Source organism: Cupressus sempervirens, chromosome 3 (genome assembly GCF_028749045.1).
Source record: "Cupressus sempervirens isolate cs-2001-9-10 chromosome 3, ASM2874904v1, whole genome shotgun sequence".
NCBI lineage: Eukaryota > Viridiplantae > Streptophyta > Pinopsida > Cupressales > Cupressaceae > Cupressus > Cupressus sempervirens.
This window is the reverse complement of record NC_143120.1, coordinates 144,219,767-144,243,703: the sequence shown is the minus strand read 5'-3', so window position 1 is coordinate 144,243,703 and position 23,937 is coordinate 144,219,767. Positions and strand designations below refer to the sequence as shown.

The window sequence follows — 23,937 nt, the reverse complement described above, 5'->3', positions numbered from 1 at the left end:
GATTTTTGAGGGCAGATTGGAGACTTTCCATGCTTTGGCAGGTATGTTCAAGAGTAGAATTTTCCACTTGTGGCATATTTTGAGGGAAGATCTGATTTTTATGCCCTAGGCGATTTATGATGGAAGTCTGATTTTCTCCATTTGGGACTGCATTTTTTACATCAAATCTGGGCTATTTTAGTTTGGAGAGGAAATACATGATGAAAGTCTGATTTTTGGGGCAAAAGGTAGACAATTCCAAAGAGTTAAAATTTTGATTTTTCAAAGCATTTGAAATTTTCAAAGTCTGATTCTAGATTCCAAAAGAAAGATTCGGCTATTGGTAGAGGTGACTTCTAATCATTTAGAGTTGAAAGGAGTCCTTAAGCTGACTTCCTTCTTTCGTTCTTGTCTAAGGATTGTCTCCCTTGGTTCTTCTTGCATTCATTGTCCCCCACTTTACCATCCCGTAATAGGGCGACGAGTTGGTAGATGTTAGTGCAAGCAAGAACTCTAAGGGAACAAACACTAAGAAAGACAAAGAGGATATGATGCCCAAAACACAACTTTCTTCTCAAAAATGAGGCGAATAACCAATACTAATGTCGGTACAATAGACATGATGCAACTAAAGGTAACTTCAAATCATTCAGAGTTGAAAGGAGTCCTTAAGCTGACTTCTTTTGTTCTAGTCTAAGGATTGCCTCCCTTGGTTCTGCTAGTCTAATTGTCCACCACTTTACCATCCCGTAATAGGGCGACGAGTTGGTATATGTTAGTACAAGCAAGAATCTCAAGGGGACAAACACTAAGAAAGACAAAGAGGATATGATGCCCAAAACACCTTTCTTCTCGAAAATGAAGCGAATAACCGATACCAATGTTGATATAGTAAACATGATACAGGTAAAGGACAGACTAAAGGAAGGACAATCCCCCTTGGCAGAGAAGATACAAAAGGCAGTTGCACATCACAACCCAGGCATCGACACTTCCATTACAACCATGATGAGCGACATCGGAGTAGCACTTGATTTTGAAGACATTGGAGAAGAGGATATCAATGAGACAGGACTTGGATCGAGATTGGAGGGGCTAGGAAAGGTTGCTATCAAAAAGAAGCATCTGAACATCCTTTCCTCCCTCAATGCTTTTATTGGATTCGCAAAAGAGTATGAGAAGGATCATGAAAAGATACTACAAGCAGCAAACAGTGTGGTGAAATCAGTGAAACTCAGGACGAAGCACACACCTTGTCCTCCTATGGAGGAAGTTAATGAAAGGCTAAGCTAAGTTCATTGCCTTAGCTAAGAAAATGAAAGAAAAGGGAAGAGTTATAATAAAAAAAATCATTTGATGTAAGCCCAAGTGGCAATTTCTCTTTCTTCTAGAATAGGTCAAGTGTTTATTTCTGATTGGCCACCATTTTGGTGTCTTCTCATTGGTTGCCACTTTTTGCACTTTTTTCATTGGTCCATTAACAGGGTGGCAGCTACTCATTGGCCGATGAGGTGGCAACACTAATTAGGGTTTTTAGGATCCAATCTAGATCGTTGATTTTGCTTTTGATCTCTACCATCGGTTGTAATTTTGGCCTCTATATAAGGCCATTTTGCTCTCATTTGTGAGGGAGTTATGTTGGAGAATTGTTGCCAAGATACTATCAAAATTGTTCTCTATTCATTGTTGTGACTTGCATGGTGGATATACATGATCATTTTGGTGTATTGCATGTTTCTTCTCATCTCTCAAATTAAAGTAGGATTTTATTTCATGTTGCTAGAGTAGAAGTAGATGGCTAATTGTATGGTGATGTTGGTAGATATTTGATAGGGATCAATACTAGACCACTAGCATCCTAGGGGCTGATTGGGAAGCCTTGTGTGGTAAACTAGTTCATTTTCCTTTGAATCATTGCATCTATGGAGGTGGGGCCACTAGTTAGCCTTCATTAGATTTGATCCCCGTCCAGTTGCTAACCTTTCCATTTATAGGAGTAGGAGTAGAATAGTGAGTAGTTGAAGGAGTAGGAGTAGAATAGCAAGTAGTTGGGTAGTCCAATTTCATTCTGAGAAAGTTAGGAAGGTAAAATTCATTAGAACCATTATTGCCTCCTCCTATCACCATCAACATCACCTGGCATTCATACAAAATCATCACCATCTCACCAAAAACCCAAGTCATCCTTGAATGAATAGTGTAAGGCTGCCTACGTGATTACCAGCAAATCACATCGATAAAACTGAGCGAGTTTCCACAAGTGTAAGGAACATTGGAGTTATTCTCATATCCCATGAGCAATAACTTTTCAAGAGAGGAATTGTATGTTTGATACTCCGTATCAAATATCCAATTACTAATATGTTATGTAAGCGATACAAAACTCGCATCAACAAATTGCCCTTTCATACAATCTATATTTCCCGTCTTATGTAGCACATAGTTTGCTCAAACAGTGGAACCCTACCATACCAATTAGAAAAACCAAAACTAGCTCCCTCTTCTCTAGCACAAAGTCTCAGAAAAGAAAAATGTCTAAAAGCCGAAATCCTTCTTCCGTCCCCTGCTGGCATATTTATTTCTTTCCTAATGATGGTTACCAGTTATGATAACTGATTTTTGAAACTACTTCTTGAATGTCGAATCTTTTCACATTCTTTGGAAGTTTCTCATTCTTCCCTCATCGGTTTACCTTTATGAAACAAACTTTATTATAAGTTTATATCTATCAATAACTTTTCTACTTCATTTCCACGAGACTTCTCAATTTTATAATGTCATCATGTTAACTGGTTTTCAAAGGTTTTTTTAACCAATGCTTCAATGGTTGTATCTAATTTGGACAGGTAAACCCAATTAGTTGATAGATGTTCAATTAGTGATCATTCCACATTTCATCCTTACTCCACTTGTTATGCATAACCCAAATCAAGTTTCTCGATTTCAAAGAAATTAGATTTCTCGAGCTCAATTCCTTCCACATAGAGACACTTTGGCTTAAGCAAAGTCTTCATGTATCGGGTTCATCTGAAGATGCAAATCCATGATTTGGTGGCGCTCACCATTCCTCCATTACTTATTATGTTTATACCCGAGTCATCATGCAGAGAGTCGATCTTTCTTTTGCCACACCAAGTTCCTATCTAAATGGAGATCATCCCTAAAATTATTTTGTGGATGTTTTGAAAACCGATGCCCCATTCTATATTGATAGTCTAACATTTCACATGCTCTAGCTCGAACTGCATTTCATGACATTCAAATGATAGTAGTGCCCTTTGCATAGTATCCAGAGCATCGACCTCGTGATTAAAGATAGGCAGGAAGCTTCAGTCGTGGAGATGTGCTCACTAGCATCTTATCGCATATGAGCACAAAGTTTTCTATCTATATTTCAGCCCGAGCATCCCTTTAAGTAGTCTTCAAATCTGCACCAAAGTGTGTTGATACAACATTCCTATGAATTTGGCAAGACATGCCTAGGACTGCATGGGCACAAGTGTTTGGAGAAACTCTGCACTTTGACTTCTCTTAATGACTACCATGTCTGCTTCAATGGCCTAGGACTGCATGGGCACAAGTGTTTGGAGAAACTCTACACTTTGACTTCTCTTAATGACTACCATGTCTACTTCAATGGCCAAGGAGCTTGATGGACTTCGTAGCCACAATCCGACTACATGTGGATATTGCGAATGCCAATACTTGAGTGGGATTCGAAAATGATATCAAAGGAGATGAGTTTAGCATTTGGTTTGATTTCTGTTGCCTGCATGTGTTTTCCACTTTGTACATTAATCATTAAGAGTGGATGATCTCGACACCTATTGACAGGAGATAATTCACATAAAGTAATCCATCTAATCATGTCTTTAACATCGATTAAATTACCAATGCGAGGACGATATGGCTCACCGCCTCCACATACAAGACCAAATGGTAATTGGGCTTTGTAGTCTTCATCATTATTAATGTCTTGGATTTGTGCTATATGCTCGACAGGGATGTGACAATCAGCTTCTGTGAATGAAGGTCCCCAAATTCCTCATAATTTTTAATGGCGATTCTCCATACTCAACCTGACCTTAATTCAATCTTGAATTAGCTTGAAACTCCATCAGCGAGGTCATTCTTCAAAAGTTAGATACCACATAGCTTCTTTAATGCCTCTTTCATAAGTATTGATTTTCCAATTCATTGGCCTCTTCCATAAGTCAACCGGATTATCTATCTACACGTTCCAAGAAAGAGAAAGGGGCACAAGGCTTCTCAGTGTTTTGTCTGCTATGATTATGTTTCTATCACCACATGTTCAAGCTCGGGGTCAAATAGATGGGAATGGATATAGATTACTTCCACATTGCTTGTCAGCAAAGGCTTATTTGAATCTTATTGTAATTGGGATAATCCTCACTTAACTGATGGGCATATGCATGATGAGGGTTTCCTGTTTCATGGGGATGCACAATATACAATTGGCAATATGGATGGGCATTAAGCTTACTCATATTAGAGTCCAATGATTGTTGCTTTCGTGTCATATTCAGGGGCATCCTTTAGTTGCTCAGAATAATACCACAAAAATAGTAGTCTTTAGAGGTGACTATAGGCCGAGTCCCCTATTGCTACTTGATTAAGAGATGATTCAAATTAGTTCTAGAATGAGAATGAACCATACATATTGATAAGCTCATGTAGGTGTTCCTTCAATAGAATTGTAAATTTCATGAATATCTTGGTATCCCCAAGTTATTGTTGCATATCTGATTTCTTTGAATTTGAGATTTGAACATTGAACTAATCACTCGTGCCTTTGAACCAACACACCGGTGTTCTGAACTTGAATCCGGACTTGTTTCATCCTTTTGAATCATTGAACTCCAATTCATGTGAACCACTAAATTGCACCCACAATCATGTCTCTAAGCTGAACTCTGAATCTGAAGTTGAACTTCAAACTAGAATACTTGAATCTGCATATCGAAATTTGACTTGGATCTGCATTTGGACTTCGAACTGTTGTGCCATATCGAAACAGTGAATATGTTGAACCATTTGAACCACTTGAACCATTTCAACCATGTTCAATATGGTTCCAAAGTTACAAAGGAAGGCTTTGAACTTGAATGTTTGAGCACTTTGGTTCACTGTCATGAAATTTCATTGGAACCCTGACTCACACAAAAGAAACTTTGTACAACATTTCCAAAATAAATCATAGGAGAAAACCAAGGTTTCAAGAAAAAGGCCATTAGGAAGACTGTATTTTCAAGCTTAAAAATTGGGCGACTAACAATCCCATACTCAATCTCTAATGTTTTCAAAGTATATGGTTTCCAAGGAAAGCCCCATATCTTGCTCTACCAGTTACCCCTAAAGGAAAGAGTTGCTGAATTTTTATGGACAATTGGAGGACTTGGAGAGAGAGAGAACTGGTGGGAAGATCCAGGGGGACAATTTTTCCAAATTTCACAGTGTCCACAATTTTGTGATAACCAAAGGAGGATGGAGACACTTGGGTAAGTTTCTAGATAGATATCAGATGGCCCAATCCCACCCTAGGTTTATAGATCCAGAGGGATTTTTTGAAATGTTTAAAGAAAGAACTAGGGCTAAATCTTATGATTAAATATTTCACTTTCCTGAGGATATAATTAGAAATGATTTCTCTTTACAAGAATGGGAAGTAAAGAAGGAAAAATGGAGAGTTTTTAGTAGAGTTCTGAAATTTGTTAATGCTTTAGATAGTAAATATGATCCTTTGGCTGACACTAAGTTTTGGGGAGATAAGGTAAATAAATTGATGTCACATTTTGCTGGGATTATGCAAACCTTGAATGAGAAGAAAGAGGCATTAATAAAGGCATATCCAGACCGGGCCAAGGAGGTGGAAAGAAGAATGGTAAATAAAGTTGTCATCGGTCCAGGGCAATACACCCTCCAAAGGAAGGCTAGATATGTATTTGCTAGGAATGTGGGGGCACACCTTGTGCCAGGTTATCAAAGGCAACATTCAAAGAGCCCACCTTTAGAGCTAGCAACGAAGAACCAAAGGTTGGAAGAGGGATCTTCACCAAGGATGGAAGAATACTCTCCCTCTCAAACCCCCATACATTTTGATAATGAAGATTCCTTGAGGGAGCAATTAAAACAAATAGGAGGCCAAGACGATGTTTTAATAACATTAAAGATAGAGGAGGGAATGCCTCAAAAACCCCCAATGCCACTCTTAGACCTCACTATTGAGGATTACAGGGGCAAGGAGATGGACCCTCTTGTAGAGTATGCTACTAGAAAGTTTGTAACTAATGATGATTTTGTTAATTCTAGGGCTTTCATTCAATTCTTGTGGAGAACCAACATGAAATGTCCCTTTTCTGATTTTATATGATATTTCAAGCCTCTAATCAGATCTTTAAAATGAAACAACCAATCTTTCAAAGATCCACCAATTTCTCAATAAACTCCAAATCGAGTATGCCGGAAATAGTGCCAAAAACTTCACAGCTTCACATATTATTAGTAAATCTGAAAGTGGACATTTTTATAGAAATTTCAGCAGCATAACAACCTACAAAATGACATTTTCAGATCTGTATAACATTTACACAACAGCTCCCAAACGGAGGATAAAAACAATGCTCATCGGGCTCCCGAAAACAACATAGAATAGCTCGAAACACCACAAAAACACTAATAATCTATCACAGAAGTATAATCACGACCAAATACATATATTCAACTCTATTTTAACATCTAAAAGTCTAAAATACAGCAGCAACCCAAACTGATATGAAATACTCAACTGAAAACACCAAACTCTTACAAAAAACACACCCGAAAAACCACAAATCTGCACTGTTCAGCACAAAGGCAAACTCTGCATGAGCATGCACATGGAATGGCTTCAAACTCCCGTCCTTAGCCTTCCTGGAAACCTGCAAACTCCCGTTCTTGGGTCTCCTTCTCCACAGGTTTGGCAGCCTCTAAAGAATAACAAAGAAATGAGCAAAAATCAAGTTCTGGAATCAGCCCAAAATGCCTCCAAACCCCTTAAAAGAGGGCATAACCCTAACTCACGTCCAAGAGGGGTTAATAAAACATATTTTAATAATAATCTTCATTTATTAGTCCATTAGCTTCCAAAGATTATCCCCTTTTTTCCAAAACTTCACCTTTTTGGGCCTCCCTGCCTTAGCAAAGATTATTATTTTTAATTATTTGAAAAGGGGACATGACACAACATCTCCAATTTTGAGACAAAATGCAAGAAAATAAAAGCTAAGCAACCTTACAAAGAGGACTCTGAAATTGAAGAAGAGATTAAAGCTAAGCTGATGAAAAAAAATTGTCAGAGAACTCCTGAAGGAGGAAGACAATTATTGAAGGATTCAAGCATTCTTATATTACTTGAATGGGATATTGCCAATGCAATGATTTTTGATGTCATCAAAAAAGAAAAGGGCACCAAATTCAATACAGAAGAGGAGGTCAAGGAAGTGCACAAAGGGGTGAAATATAGTATCATAAGACCTAGTTATGTGGTCAATTGAGAAAAGGGATAAGTCAAGACTTCAAGAAGCTTCAAATGTAGAACATTTAGGAAGTCTGGTAGTATACAGAGTAGGAGATGTGGATAGTGAGAAAACTGCTCTCATGAATAAAGAGGTGGCTGACTTTGATGTGGTGGTGGCCAAAAAGGATAAAAATAAGTTCTTTGAGCTCAACACTAAATTTGAAAAAGTGTTAGAAGCCTATGATGAGAGAGTAAGGAAAATTAATGAAATGGAGAAAATCATTTCAAATTTGCAAAAGCAGCAAGGAAAAAGAAAAGTGGGGGAAGAACCCAACCAGCTCATGATTGCAACCTCTCCTACTCCACCTCCCCTCATTGGGCCTATTACGTCCCAAATTTTTGACCTAATTTCAAACTTAATCATAACCGTTGGATTTAACGGATTATTCTTTCATGATCATGTGAAATAGGTAGTTATTTATATCCGTTGTATTAACTGTTAATGAAGATGGTCGTTAACCATTAATTGTTATATGAGGTTACCAGTTGCTTGATTTTGGAATTATGATTAATAATTTAAAGTCTTTTAAATGTTGTTATTATGGTGGAAGTGTTTTCATGGGTGATTGCAGAAGAAGATGAAGGGGGGGAAGCATTGCTAAACGGGATCATCGGAATGGGATGCTCGCTTAGTTCATCATCAGGATTGACAAGTATGACCTTAAACTTCTTTGGTAAGGACCCAACAACTTGAACAGGATACATTTGTGGAACCCACATGAGCTATTAAATTAAATAATCTAAGAAAACATGAAATAATCTAATTAAAATATAAAATATGCCTCAAAGCATTTTAAATTATCTTTCATCATATTATTATAATATATATGTATATACGTACATATAGATATAAAAATGAAATGAAACCATTATATTATAATAACATAATAAAATGATGTCACCCCATTGATATATTTTCATGCACGTATGTAAATATATATATTATAACAATAAATCGAATTATAATTTTTCCAACTCTTTCTTCCATCCTTTGTTTCTCTTTTCTTTTGATTGTAATCAATTTAACACTTGGTAAATTAATTGACAAATAATCTTTAAGTTTGCGGAAGCCAAGAAGTCACGACCACTCTCCTTATTTGAGCCATGTGTGTAGAAGGCAAATAATTATATATTTATACTTGAACTCCTGCATGCTCTGACTTACATCTTTCTAGCAATTTCTTCTACCTTCATAATTCCCGATTCCATAATTCTTCTTGTGACGATTTCCCTGAAATATCATTTTTAAAGCTTAGTTCAAGCAACTCATTTTTAAAAATGAGCTACTTAAACAAAGCTCATAATTTTCCAAAACACCTGGGATTCACTAGCTGTGTAGCCATGAATGGTGAAGAGGTGGAATGAACCTACAAGAAAGTAGAAGAGAAATCAAACATGATCAAATAAATTAAATTAAACATATTTAATAGCTCATGCTCATCCCTGTAATGAAACTTGTTGTCAAGTCGAGCAGTGGTGATCGAGTCAATGAACCCATCTGAAATCCTTGACCAAGGTAGTTTAAAGGCATGTTTTCCATCTAATGATCACTTGATGTCAGTGGTGTCATTTATCCAAACATGTCTGTTTCATAACTGTGCAGACATTCTAAACACCAGGATGCTCAAGTGGCTGGATTAAGAACATCTCAAACCCGACTCCGAGGTAGGCAGGGCCTTTCTAATTCAATAGATTGTGTGGGGATAAGTATGGTCCGAGGTTGAGAGGTTAAGCCTATGTCAATGCTTCTCCACTCACAAGCCAAGGCTTGCACAACCAACTAAAGATCTTCCGAATGATACTTGCATGTTTCTTTCCTTCTTTTCTTGATAAGCATTTACTTGTATGTAGAAAGGATAGTACAGTTGATCATAGATACAGTTATTTTTAGTTGATCATTAATTTAGTTATTTCAGTTGATCATAAATACAATTATTTTCGGTTGATCGTTAAATTAGTTATTTTAGTTGATCATAAATACAGTTATGTTTAGTTAATCATTAATCTAGTTATTTCAGATGATCATGGATACAGTTATCTTCAATTAATCATTAAACTAGTTATTTTCAGATGAACATTGTTATGGTTATGGTTATTTCAGTTAATTGTTAAAACAGTTAATGTCACATGAAAAGGATTTCAGTTGTCTATCAATGAATGTTGGAAATTCTTTATTTAATATTGTCTTTGATTTTGATATGAAAAACTGTTTGTTACATATGGTATCAGAGCGCTGGGTTCAACACTAAACCTAGGGCACACTACCTTCCATGTAAACCTAAAAAATCTTAGAATAATTGTACAGGATGCAAGTACGTAAAACACCCCGCAAGAAGGCTCAACATCCCATCTTCCCCTACTTACATGACAAAATTTGACTATACTTGCTGCTCTATGCCCCAAGATAACAAAACTCTGAACTAGGCATTACAACAAATGAAGAAAGAAAGAGTCAAGTTGACTCTGCTAGTAAAGCACTATATAGGAACAAACTAATTCAAAACTGGAATGCTCGTCAAGGCAACTCTCTTCTGCATTTCCACAAATCCTAGATGGTGCGGGATATGTACAAATGTGAGTCAGAACTGAATGTTGAGAAGCAAGATCAGATTCCATAATGTAAACATCCTCAATAGAGGAATTTTTTGTAAATAAGGTTGTCATGAATGTAGCAGCAAAGTATTAAGTTAATTAAATAAATTGGTTTAATTCATGTGTTTTATGCATTTGCAAAACTCTTTTTTTTTGTAGGTACACTTAAAAATATATATATAGATTCAATAAATTAACACAAATTTTGTAATCCTCAAGTTAAACCAGTAAACAAACAAAATGAACAGCAATGAGAATGTTGTAAATCATGACATGGTCCTTGAAAACACACAATCATCCACTGATTTGTTACTTCAAATTTTGCAAGAAACACAACTCAAGTTGGATAATATTAAAAGGAGAATGAAGAATGAGATGGCAGCCCAGATGGGGCATAACCATGAGGAAACACAACCATCACCTCCTCTTAGAACAGAGACAGAAGTCTCCGAATATAATAAGAAAACCTCTTCACCCACTCAAACTGAAAAACAAAAGAAACAAGAAATAGTGGCTGCTCTGTCAACAAATATTAAGAAAATCAAACCATCCAAATTTGTCAATTTTGAGTCCGAAGAGGATGCAGAGGCTTGGTTAACTAAAATGGAATAGTGTTTTGAAATTAAGAACTTCTCAAAAACCTCAAAGGCAATTTGGGGAATATACCACTTTACTAGAGAAGTTGCAACTTGGTGGGGAAACACCAAAGTTGAGCAAAACATTAAAACCACTAAGATTACCTGGGAGAAATTTGTACCCATATTTAGGAATCACTGGCTACCCCAAACCTTTTATGACCAAAAACTACTGGACTTTCAAACTTGAAGCAAGGAGACATGACTGTACATAAGTACTGGGAGAAATTTACCTGACTATTGAAGTATGTAGCACCATATCAACAAGATAAAAATCTGAAAGTGAGAAAATTCATTATGAGTCTGAATAACAGAATAGGAGGAGCAGTTGATGTTCTCATTCCTCGAACTATGGAAGAAGCTCTAGAGAAGGTTGTTCAACAGGAATATAAAATCAAGAAGGATGACTCAATTCGGGATAATAAAATGAAAACAAACTGAAATACAGAAGGTGCAAATACTGTATCTCAGAAAAAACAGTTTAACAATTTCAAGTATAGCAAGCCATAATCAAAAGTAAATGGAGTCAAGGATGTTAAAAGTAATTCTAGTACAAGTAAGAATAATAAGAGTAATGAAAGGAAGGGGCCACCTTCAGGATGTTTCGATTGTGGAGGAGATCATTACGCTAATGCCCCGTCAAACCCAACAGCAATCAACTGCAACGACCACCTCTTCTATAGCAACAACAAGTTTATCAGAAAAGGATCCATGTAGCCCTGGACAATAGACAAGAAGAACAACAAATAGGCCCAATTGAAACTCTGGGTAGGATCTACGGGAACCCTATCTCTAACATAATTAATTCTAGAGCTTATGAATGTTTTATATCGCCTAACTATTTAGTAGATTTCCAAAGAGATCTAGTTTTATAGCAAAACCATGGACAGTCGAATATGCAAACCAGTCAAGGGCTAAGGTAGAGTAGTGTTTGTTCGAGGCTCAGGTTGATTTTCCTAATTTCTCCATGGAATTGAATTTGTATGTAGCACCTCTTGGATCTTACAACATTATCATACGCATTAATTGGCTCAGTGAGCATAAGGCCAAGGTGGATTGTCTTGTCAAAACTGTAAATTGTCTGGATGATCAAGGTAGACCTGCAAGCATTATAGGGATTAAACATGAAATTAAATCAAAGAAAATATTTTCCATGCAACTTAAGAAATATGGAAGAAAAGGCTATGAGATCTTTGCAGTGAGAGTTAAAGACATGAGAGATTCGAAAAACACCACGTATGGAAATGACTACATTTTTGAAGATGGGAAAATTAGAGAAAAGTTCAAAGAATCCTTCGAAGAAAAATATCCCTATCTGAAGAATTATCAAGATGTATTCCCTGAAGAACTTCCCGTTCAACCACTTTCCCGAGTCTTTGATTTTAAAATAGATTTGATACTAGGAGCAGAACCCATTTCTCGAGCACCATATCGAATGACTACCACAGAATTAATGGAGTTGCAAATACAACTACAGGATATGTTAAACAAGAAACTGATTTGGCCCTGTGTTTCACCATGGGGAGCCCCAGTGTTTTTTGTTAGAAAGAAGGATGGGACCATAAGATTATGCATAGAGTACAAAATGCTCAATAAGGTTACCATCAAAAACCGGTAGCCACTTCCTAAATTAGATGATCTTTTTGATCAAATGAAAGGTGCAACAGTGTTTTCAAAAATTGACTTGAGGTCAGGATATCACCAGCTTCGTATTAAAGACGAAGATATTCACAAAACTGCATTTAGAACTAGACATGGGCATTATGAATTTACAATGTTACCTTTCGGGTTAACCACTGCTCTAGCAGCTTTTATGAACTTAATGAATAGCATATTCCAAGATTGCCTGGATAAGTTTGTGCTGGTTTTTATAGATGATATTCTAATCTATTCAAAGAACAAGGAAGAACATCAAGAACATCTGGAAAAAGTTTTACAAAGGTTAAGAGAACATAAATCATATGGAAATTTGTCTAAGTGCACTTTCTATCAAAAGGAAATTTAGTATTTAAGGCACATTATATCAACTCAGGGAATAGCTGTAGATCCGTCAAAAATTAAAGCAATTAAGGAATGGCTTATACCTAAAAATGTGACAAAAGTTATAAGTTTTATGGGATTGGTAGGATTTTATAGGAAGTTTGTCAGGAATTTCTCCAAAATAGCTTACCCGATTACATCACTTAGAGAAAGGGAAATAAATTTGTATGGATAGAAAAATGTCAATTAGCTTTTGAATACTTGAACTAACCACAACACCCATACTGAAAGTACCTGACCCACAAAAGAAATTCATAGTTATAACAGATGCATGAGGAGGAGTAGCAGGTGTGCTAATGCAGGATGAACAAGTAATTCATACGAATCTAGGAAATTGAAAAATTATGAGCAGAATTATGCCTCTCATGATCTAGAATTAGCAGCTATTGTTCATGCTCTTCAAGTGTGGAGACATTATTTGATTGGAAAACCTTTTGAACTACAATCTGACCATCACGGTCTAAAATATATTTTCACTCAACCAAATCTAAACGCTAGACAAAAAAGATGGTTGGAATTTTTAGCAGACTATGAATTCAACATAAGTTATATTAAGGGCAAGAAAAACAAAGTGGCAGATGCCTTGAGTAGGAGAAGACACATTTCTGCAATGGCTACTATAAACTTCAGATTAAACGACCAGATTTTACAACATCTAGAGCATGATGAATTTTATGTAGAGATTAGTCTAGCTCTCATCAGAGGCCCACAGGATTCCAAGTATTTGAAATTTAGTCTAGAAGATGATGGATTGTTAAGATATCATAACAGGATTTATGTACCCAACAAAATTGAACTTCGAAGAATGATTCTGGAAGAATCTCATTTAGCTCCATATTCAGAACACCCAGAGGTAACTAAAATGTTGTCAAATATAAAACCTCTATATTTTTGGAGAGGAATGAAAAGGGAGATAACAGAATTTCTGGCAGGATGTTTAGAATGCCAAAGAGTAAAAGCAGAACATCGGTACCCAACCGGCCTTTTGCACCCTAATGAAGTACCAAAATCGAAATGGTAGATAATTTTCATGGATTTTGTACAAAGATTACCTATGACACAAAATCGACACAATACCATTCTAGTAGTAGTTGATAGACTACCAGAAATTGCTCATTTTATACCAGGAAATCTAACTGATGGAGCACCAAAAATTGCTCATAAATTCATAAAAGAAATTTTCAGATTGCATGAAATTTTAGAGAAAATTATTTTAGATAGGGATGCTAGGATAACTTCTAGATTTTGGCAAACATTATTTTCAGCACTAGGTAATAAACTAAACATCAGTTCAGCTTATCATCCTGAGACAGATGGTCAAATAGAAAGAGTAAACCAGGTATTAGAAGATCTTTTGAGAGTTTACTGTATGGATCGACAATATCAGTGGGAAACATATTTACCTTTGGTAGAATTTTCTAATAACAATTCCTATCAATCCGCCATTAGAATGATCCCCTTTGAGGCTCTATATGGCCGCAAATGTAGAACTCCTGTGAGTTGGAATCGCTTGGAAGATAGAATTATTGTTGAACCTGAGATGCTTAAGGAAATGGAAGAACAAATCATCTAGATTACACAAAATTTGAAGGAAGCTAATGACAGATAGAAAAGTTATGCAGACGCAAAAAGAACACCTAGAGAATTCTCAGTGGGAGAAAAAGTACTATTAAGGGTAAAACCACAGAAGAGTACTATCAAGTTTGGTAAGAATGCTAATTTAGCCTCAAGCTATGTGGGACCCTTTAAAATATTGGAAGTTGTGAACCCAGTAGCTTACAAAATTGCTTTACCAACAACCCTTGCTAGGATGCATGACGTCTTCCATGTGTGATACCTTAAGAAATACATTACTCATCATGATCATATAATTGATTGGAACCTATTACAGGTGCAAGAACCAAGGGTGGTAGTAATAGAACCACTCAGAATACTCCAGGTGCATAAGCTATGCTTAAGAAATTGGGAGGTGACACAATGCAAGGTCCAGTGGGATCGATATATAGAGGATAATGCCACTCGAGAAGATTATCACGAAATCTTTCAAAAATGCCCTCATCTTTTCTCTAGGGCTAGAACCTGAACTTTTTTCTTCTTAAAATAATCTGATTAAATATTGTTTAAAGTTTTGTTGTGATATTCATCGGGGACAATGAAAAATTTAAGGGGAAGGGTATGTTACATCCCAAATTTTTGACCTAATTTTAAACTTGCTCATAACCATTGGATTTAACGGATTATTCTTTCATGATCATGTGAAATACGTAGTTATTTATATCCATTGTATTAACTGTTAAATGAAGATGGTCATTAACCATTAATTATTATATGATGTTAGCAGTTGCTTGATTTTGGAATTATGAATTATAATTTAAAGTCTCTTAAATGTTGTTATTATGGTGAAAGTGTTTTCATGGGTGATTGCAAGAGAAGATGAAGGAGGGGAAGCATTGCTAAACAAGATCATCAGAATAGGATGCTCGCTTAGTTCAGTCATCAGGATTGATATGTATAACCTTAAACTTCTTTGCTATGGACCCAACGACTTGAACACAAGATACATTTGTGGGACCCGCATGAGCTATTAAATAAATAATCTAAGAAAACATGAAATAATCTAATTAAAATATAAAACGTACCTCAGGATTTTAAATGATTTTTCATCATATTATTATAATATATATGTATATATGTACATATATATATAAAAATGAAATGGCACCATTATATTATAATAACATAATAAAATGATGTCACCCCATTGATATATTTACATGAACGTATGTAAATATATATTATAACAATAAATCGAATTATAATTTTTCCAACTCTTTCTTCCATCCTTTATTTTTCTTTTCTTTTGATTGCAACTGATTTAACACTTGGCAAATTAATTGACAAATAATCTTTAAGTTTGCAGAAGCCAAGAAGTCACGACCGCTCTCCTTATTTGAGCCATGTGTAGAAGGTGAATATTATATATTCAGACCCGAACTCTAATATGCTCTGACTTACATCTTTCCAGCAATTTCTTCCGCCTTCATCATTCCCAATTCCATAATTCTTCTTGTGACGATTTCCCTGAAATATCATTTTTAAAGCTTTGCTCAAGTAGCTCATTTTATACACCCTGCCATACAAGTATTCTAGCTGAGAATAAAGGATCATATGCACTGAGGTGACATCTTCAAGCATCTGGAGGGAAACTGATTTCAAATCAATTTGCAAGTTTTCAGACAACTCCGAATTCATATCAGGTCATGAGCTATCATTTCAAATTTGATATTCCAATGTTTTAATTCAATTTCTGTAACATTCAGCTAGGCTCAGAAACTCCCTTCTTATCCATGATCACGTTATATGCTTGTTGAATAATCCATGTAACTTATAATGATTTTCTTCTTAACTCTCATAGTTTCCAAAATCATCATAAATAGAGTCGAATAGTATCTCTTAAAGAAGAGTTTCTAAGTGCAATAGAACCTGGATGAATGATATTGGTCTCAAGAGCATATTTTATTTTGTCACAGTTCATGATAAGATATACAAATTGACGAATTTTATTTTTTTAGAAAACTATGCCAAGATTAAAATGCTCATAATTTTTCAAAAACAACTGGGATTCACCAGCAGTGTAGCCATGATTGGTAAAGAAGTGGAAAGAGTAGATTGCTCATAATTTTCCAAAATGTCTGGGATTCACCGACTGTGTAGCCATGATTAGTGTAGAGGTGGAAAGAGTAGATTGCTCATAATTTTCCAAAACGCCTGAGATTCACCGGCTGTGTAACCATGAATGGTGAAGAGGTGGAATGAACCTACAAGAAAACAGAAGAGAAATCAGACATGATTAAATAAATTAAATTAAACATATTTAATAGCTCATGCTCATCCCTGTAATGAAACTTGTTGTCAAGTCGAGCAATGGTGATCGAGTCAATGAACCCATCTGAAATCCTTGACCAAGGTAGTTTAAAGGCATGTGTTCCATCTAATGATAACTTGATGTCAATGGTGCCATTTATGCAAACATACTTGTTTCATAACTGTGTGGACATTCTAAACACCACGATACTCAAGTGGCTGGATTAAGAACATCCCAAGCCCGACCCCGAGGTAGGGAGGGTCTTTCTAATTCAATAGATTGTGTGGGGATAAGTATGGTCTAAGGTTGGGAGGTTAAGCCTATGTCAATGCTTCTCCTCTCACAAGCCGAGGCTTGCATAACCAGCTCAAGATCCTCCGAATGATAGTTGTATGTTCCTTTCCTTCTTTTCTTGATAAGTATTTACTTGTATGTAGAAAGGATAGTTCAGTTGATCATAAATACAGTTACTTTCAGTTGATTGTTAATTTAGTTATTATTGTTGATCATAAATATAATTATTTTCAATTGATCGTTAAATTAGTTATTTCAGTTGATCATAAATATAATTATGTTTGGTTAATCTTTAATCTAGTTATTTCAGATGATCATGGATACAGTTATCTTCAGTTAATTTTTAAACTAGTTATTTTCAAATGAACATTGTTATGGTTATGGTTATTTCAGTTAATTGTTAAAACAGTTAATGTCACATGAAAAGGATTTCAGTTGTCTATCAATGAATGTTGGAAATTCTTTATTTAATATTGTCTTTGATTTTGATATGAAAAACCGTTTGTTACAGGGCCTATCATAGATATTCCAGATACACCTCAGCATCAATAATCCTACACTACAAATGAATTGAACGAGGAGAAGGCTAAACCCAGGGCAGCTCAAGTAGAGGTGCAAGTGTTGTATGAGGATATTTGTAGGAGTTGAAGAAATCCAACTCCACAACTCACCAAGACCACCTGCATGCAAATAAGCTGTCAAAAGGAAACCAAGAAGGAAGAGGTGGAGATTGGAAAAACTTTAAACGGACATGAGAGAGAACATATTGCAAAACAATGAAAATGTATTTACAATGAAAATGGAATATGAGTTGAGAAAATACAATGAAAGAGCCTGAATATAAAGGCCTCATGGAAGCTTGTAGAACAAGTTGGAAGGTAGTAGAAGATAAGATTGACAATTAAGCACACTTCCACAAAAAGGTGGAACATGCTAGAAGGGAACAAACTCCCATGTTGTCAACAACTCATCACTACAACAATTAAATGCTAAATATTAAATAAATGCATTAACCTAAGTAAGCTTAAGTAAATAGAATAAATACTTAATAATTAATTAATTATTTACTCTAACACCCCCCCTTAAGTGCAACTTAGGGGAATGCCTTAAACTCGCAAAACTAAGATGAAAATGCGGAATGGGTCCTGGCAACGAGGCCATGTTAGGTACCCATGTACAATGCAAACAGATGCAACCTCTAAAAATGGGGAAAGAGAGAAAACCACGTGGGAAAAACCCTCCCCCAAAAAGAGGTAGAACTAGTGAAGAACTGAAGAAGCTTCCAACTAGGGGAATGTCCCATAAAACAGGAAGGAAAAGTGATCATGAAGAGCATCTTTAAAGCATGAAGAAGCTTCAAAATCTACCATCTGAAAGAAAATGCTGATCTGAAGAACCTCCATGGAAGAAGAAGGCACTAACCGACCGTGACTATATGGTAGATGATCCATCTCACCGAAATGCATAGGTAGCCAGCCACTACAATCGCCTAGTATATAGGATAAACCACTGAATACATAGCTCACAATATCGAACCATCGAACCACGGATGCATTAGAACAACAGCATAACCCCCCCTTAATGCAGATGGGGTGAGATGACAAGCAACTGAGAAGGTGGGCCAAAATCCCCTGCAAATAGAATCAAGAATGACGAGAGAGGAAGAGGTACAAACACCTATAAAGACACAGTCACACCGACGCTGCATGGAGCTAATGTCGTGGAAGGGACACTCACTTGACAAAGGAAGAAAGCCAAAATAACGGCAACAACTATCCCCCCATGGTGCTTTATAAAAAGAGTGTAAGTACAACTGTCTCAAAAAAACAACATTCATGAACCCGAAATGCAAGAGTGGCACTTTATTTTAGTGTGTATACAAAAAAGTGCTTACAAATGATGCCTACAATGATCAGAAAAGGAAAAAAGCTGACACAAAAGGTAGTACAACCCAAAACAAAAGAAACCATGCCAGGAAAACGATCCTCAGACCTAAAACACCCAAGATATCCACCATAGAGCAAAAATGCCAAAGACATGATAAAAAGAGCATGGGCTAGAATCTAAGGAAAAAGACTACATTTCTGAAAAGATGACAAAACCAGCTTTCCAAAAATATAACGTTTTCAAAAAACTGACATGGGATGGAAAAGATATGCATGCCGGAGTCAAAAACACAACTTTAGACTTCAACTGAAAACACGGGCAACAAAACTACATCAAAACCTGAAAATACCTGCACCAATGTCTTCATCTCGGAACCAGCTTTCCGGCGCTTCTTTCGGATCGGAAAAATACCTTTGTATGCTCAAGTTATGGCCAAAAAACCGAAGGTAGGTCAAAAAGGACCTTAGAGAGGTGCAAGAGGATTATGCAAGATGACATCATGCTGACGTCAGCAGACAGCGAGCTTAAAATTGACGGCCACGTGACTGTCGCCACAAAAAATAGACCACGTGGCAGGTCCACGTGGCTAACTGGCTGACGTAGCAGGGGCCACGTGGCAAAGTGCCATGTGGCAGCCCTACCACGTGTCACACGCTGATTGGGCAAAAATTGCCATGCGGGTGCTGAAGTGGGTGGTCGTAGCAAATGTTGACTATGCTGAGCAGGAACCACATGTGCAGCTGACTGGACGAGCTGTGTCCACGCAGGCAAACAGGTGGCGGGGTCTGTAGACGAGCGACGAAGTTAGTGGAGGAGTGGCAGTAGGAAGTATCACCACCAAGCTGAGCAGTGGAAAGGCAGCGCCGAGCCGCGACCGGAAAACTGAACCGCCGTGGTGGTAAGAACTGGGGCGCCACCGGAGCAGCGGAGCGCGAGCGGCCCCACAGTGGCCGTTGGGCAGTGCTGCAATGATGCGCCTAAATATTTATTTTTTTACTCTATCCGTACGATCCATACAGAAAAGCCCTCCGAACAAAAAAAAATTGCCTTCCAAAGCTCTCTCTCCAAAATCAACAAGCTTTATATGAATCCTGACTGCAAACAACCTTCCAAATCCAATGGTAGCGTCCGTTTGGGCGCAATGTCCTCCGAAAAAATGCTCTTCCCTCGGATTGAAGAAAAATGCACAAACAAACTAGGGTTTGTGTCTCCGAATCGCAGCTTCAAAAAACCTTCAACGAAACAGCAGTAGAGAGGCTTTGATACCATGTAGGAGTTGATGAAATCCAACTCCACAACTCACCAAGATCACCTACATGCAAATAACCTGTCGAAGGGAAACCAAAAAGGAAGAGGTGGAACTTGGAAAAACCCTAAACAAACATTAGAGAGCACATATTGCAAAACAATGAAAATGTATTTACAATGAAAATGGAATATGAGTTGAGAAAATACAATGAGAGAGCCCGAATATAAAGGCCTCATGGAAGGTTGTAGAACAAGCTAGAAGGTTGTAGAATATAGGGTTGACAACTAAGCACACTTCCACAAAAAGGTGGAACATGCTAAAAGGGAACAAACTCCCGTGTTGTCAACAACTCATCAGTACAACAATTAAGTGCTAAATATTAAATAAATGCATTAACCTAAGTAAGCTTAAGTGAATAGAATAAATAATTAATTATTTACTCTAACAATAGAGTTAGAGATAAAATTCTTTTCTTAATCGATAGAATAAATTGGCCTCTAATCCATTTAGAAATGTCAAGGTTGGTAGACATTTGGAAGGGGTTGGAGAATAATGATGTCACTTTGAGAAAAAATTTGAGCAAATGGATCAGTAGAGAGGATCATATCACTGCTCTATGTTTTACTATTATTGACAGGATTGATGGTCAAATTGAGAAAACATATGACCAGCAAGTGACCTATTTGATTTTGATCTTAAGAGGGAAATCCTACAAAAAAAGCTTAGAACATGTTTCTCTAAATATCTTAGTAAGAATTTTGATCTTTTTCCTCATAAGCTAAAGGGCCTTGGTAACATTAAATATAAAGAGGAATGGGGAAATAAATTGAAAGAAATAATAAGGATGAATGATGTTGTCAACAAAGAACACTACATTTGGTTTGCTAGAACCGTTGAAGAAGTAGTTAATGTCCAAATATTCTTTGATTCTTTCCAACAAGATTTTGAGGAAATAAAGAAACTTGGAAAAAATATCCTGAATAGAGAGAAAGAAACCCTCAACTTCAATTGACCAGATGACACTATTTTCAATTAATGGATGGCAGAGTATTCCTTAGACTCAAAATTTTTACAAGTGGCATCTAAGAATAAATCAATGGACAAATCCATGGTCACTAAGGAGAAAGAGTTGATTGACAGGGCTATTCATGTAACCATGGCAGAAATAGATGGGATGGATTCACAACCACCACTTGAAGCTGAAGGTAAAGTATCAAAAATAGTTGAGGAAAAGGACATCCAATCATCAACTGAAGAAGCCAGAGAATCAGATCAAAGCAAAGTAGATGAAAAGGTGGTCCCACCATCTGAAGGAGAGCAAAAGGACAAAGGCAAATCATCAAAGGATGTGGAGAAACAAGAAACAGAGAAAACAAAAGAAGCGCCTGCCCCACCAGAGAGCACTTGATAGAAAAAACTACTTCATTGTCAAGCAAAAATGCCATGAATGTTTTCAGTTTTCTCATGCTATGAAGACAATCACATTTTTGTCTTTTGTGTAACCTTTTGTTTTGTTTTAAGGACAACTGTCTTTTTCCTTCTAAGCCTAAAGCTTGTTGCAACTCATGCTATATAAAAGGGTTTCCAAGGCTAGAGAAGGGTCCGAGAATCATTTTGTTGAACAGAGTTTTGGTTCATTTTTTGAGTCGGTCCATATTTACTGTATATGTTGTTTCCAAAAGATAAAAATGAAGTAAGAGTTAACAGTTGCTGATCTAATTGATTTTTCTCTGATAGGAGTTGACATTGAATTGTATATCTTCAAAGAAAGTAATAAAAGATGCAAAAAGTTGGCTATACATTTTAGATCTTGTTTCTTCTTTTGTTGCCACTTAATTCTTTGAGATTTAATAGCAAAGTTTACTAAGTCTCAATTGTAATTCGTTTTGAATTATATTTCAGTTTACATTTTGCTTATGATCTAAATGGGTTATGTAAATGCTTGATGTAAAGTGGAAGAATTCCTTGGTTTTCAATGAAGATTTGATAAGAATGAAATCTAGAACTGAATATTGATATTCTTCTCACAAAGTATTAAGATAAGATCTGATAGTAAATGTCAAATTCCTGTGAGATAATAGCCCAATGTGTAAGGCGGTGGTCATCCATTAAAGTTGATATAGTTTGGAATGTCTATATGGTATATTCCTTTTATAAATCCTTTTAATGTTTTGTTGCTGAAGATTTGAAAAGTGAGCTTGTACTTGATTCATGGAGTTTTAGGGTTTGATGGATTAGCTATTTATCATCTCTCTTATAGTCCTAGAATTAAAAAACTTAAGGCCAATTATCTGTTATATTGGAATTCATAGTAAGATTTGAAAATTGGAGAGAGTGAATTCCTAGGTAAACCCGCCTGAGTTTTGCAAAGTTTAATGTGGAGAAGACATTATAGAGTCTTGTCAGTTGGTCCTTTTAATTTTGTTTCGAATGCCCATTATGATTTCTAGCTAATTCCTAGGTATTCTCATCTTTTAAAAGGTGATTTGACAGAATTTCAACAGTACCAATCGTTACATGTATACTATTTGGTTGTTCCTTTCCCCTTTTCTTTAATAGTTCTTTTTTCTCCCCCATAACACATCTCTTTTAATAGAGCTCCTATTTCTATCCTCTCATCATTGTTTTCTTACCCTCACAGTGGATCAACGCTCAAACAGTTTTTCGAGTATTTTTCATTCCATCTTATGAATTGATAACACTGAAACCATTGATCATAAAAAACAAAATAATTTATTGACTTTGGTAGCTCATTAACTAAGGACAAGAAAATTGGACACTAGATCTCACAAATGGGAGAACGGAACTGAACTTATTCACCATTACATTTTCTCTGATCCAAATAAATTCCTTTCCAGTTTTCAATATCACTTAACAAGATTGATAGGAATTTGTTGCCTATCATTTAATCTCAGTTCAACACTAACCAACTATAGCATAGTCCACAATATAGATTAGGCTCTGTACTTTTTTCAGAGGCACAAATCTACACTCCAATGACTACATTGTTGCGCCTAACATACTTCTCAAGCATATCTTCCATGGCCTGTCCAGTTGACAGTGTACTTCTTTAAACATTGACTGCAGGAAATAAATGACCTAAAATGTTTGACTCATATCCAGAAAGTCCAGCAGTTTATTATACCTCCCAAAAAATATTCTGATAGAAATTATAGGCACCTAGAGTGGTTTATAATATTAGCCAAAAATTACGAAATTGACCACAAACATTGTAAGGTTTACTTATTGACCTAAAGAATTCCTGTTCTTAAATTTTCAAGTGTTCTCAATAAACTAACTGCCCATTGCATTTATCACTATATCCATCTCTATCATAGAGATTGAGATAAAACCTTTCCACACTAGTGATCTAAATATTGGAATCATACTCAGCAAGCACTGATTTTTCGTTTAACAGAAGACGGGTATAATATTTTTATACATTTTACGAAGAATGCTACTTAAGAAAAACAATTTAAAACATCTATATGTACACATTTTCCAAAAGGTTGGATTCCTAAAGGAATTAATAGAATTAAAAACAAATAAAATAAATACTTCATGTGATAATTACCCTGTCCGCAAAGAGGTTTTCCTTCCTGCTATTCCTAAAGAGTGCTAACTGAAACTCTTCCTGTAAATGAGGTGCCTAGAATTAGATATGTTGTTCTCTTCACACTATAGCAATCGTCTGATGATGAGCACAACATTCCAAATGTCTACAAAGCTCAAATCAGGAAAAATCAAAGTAACATTTTTGTCAGTGAAGTATTAACCAGGCAAATGCATTGAAAAAATGTATATACAATATGCAAGGCAG

General features: G+C 36.1%; 1 protein-coding gene across 8 annotated transcripts in view; it reads right to left on the bottom strand.

Moving 5' to 3' along the window:
- LOC149565160 (calcineurin B-like protein 4) overlaps positions 1 to 23,937 on the bottom strand; it is a 214,487-nt gene that overhangs the window by 58,982 nt on the left and 131,568 nt on the right. For 6 of the 8 annotated variants that reach the window (XM_089818706.1, XM_089818711.1, XM_089818705.1 and 3 more), the window contains one exon: positions 23,692 to 23,751. The exons of the other annotated variants lie outside the window; for them this stretch is intronic. In XM_089818706.1, the coding sequence (XP_089674832.1) occupies positions 23,692 to 23,751 (60 nt within the window). The remainder of the gene's footprint in view (positions 1 to 23,691; positions 23,752 to 23,937) is intronic. 8 annotated transcript variants of the gene reach the window in all.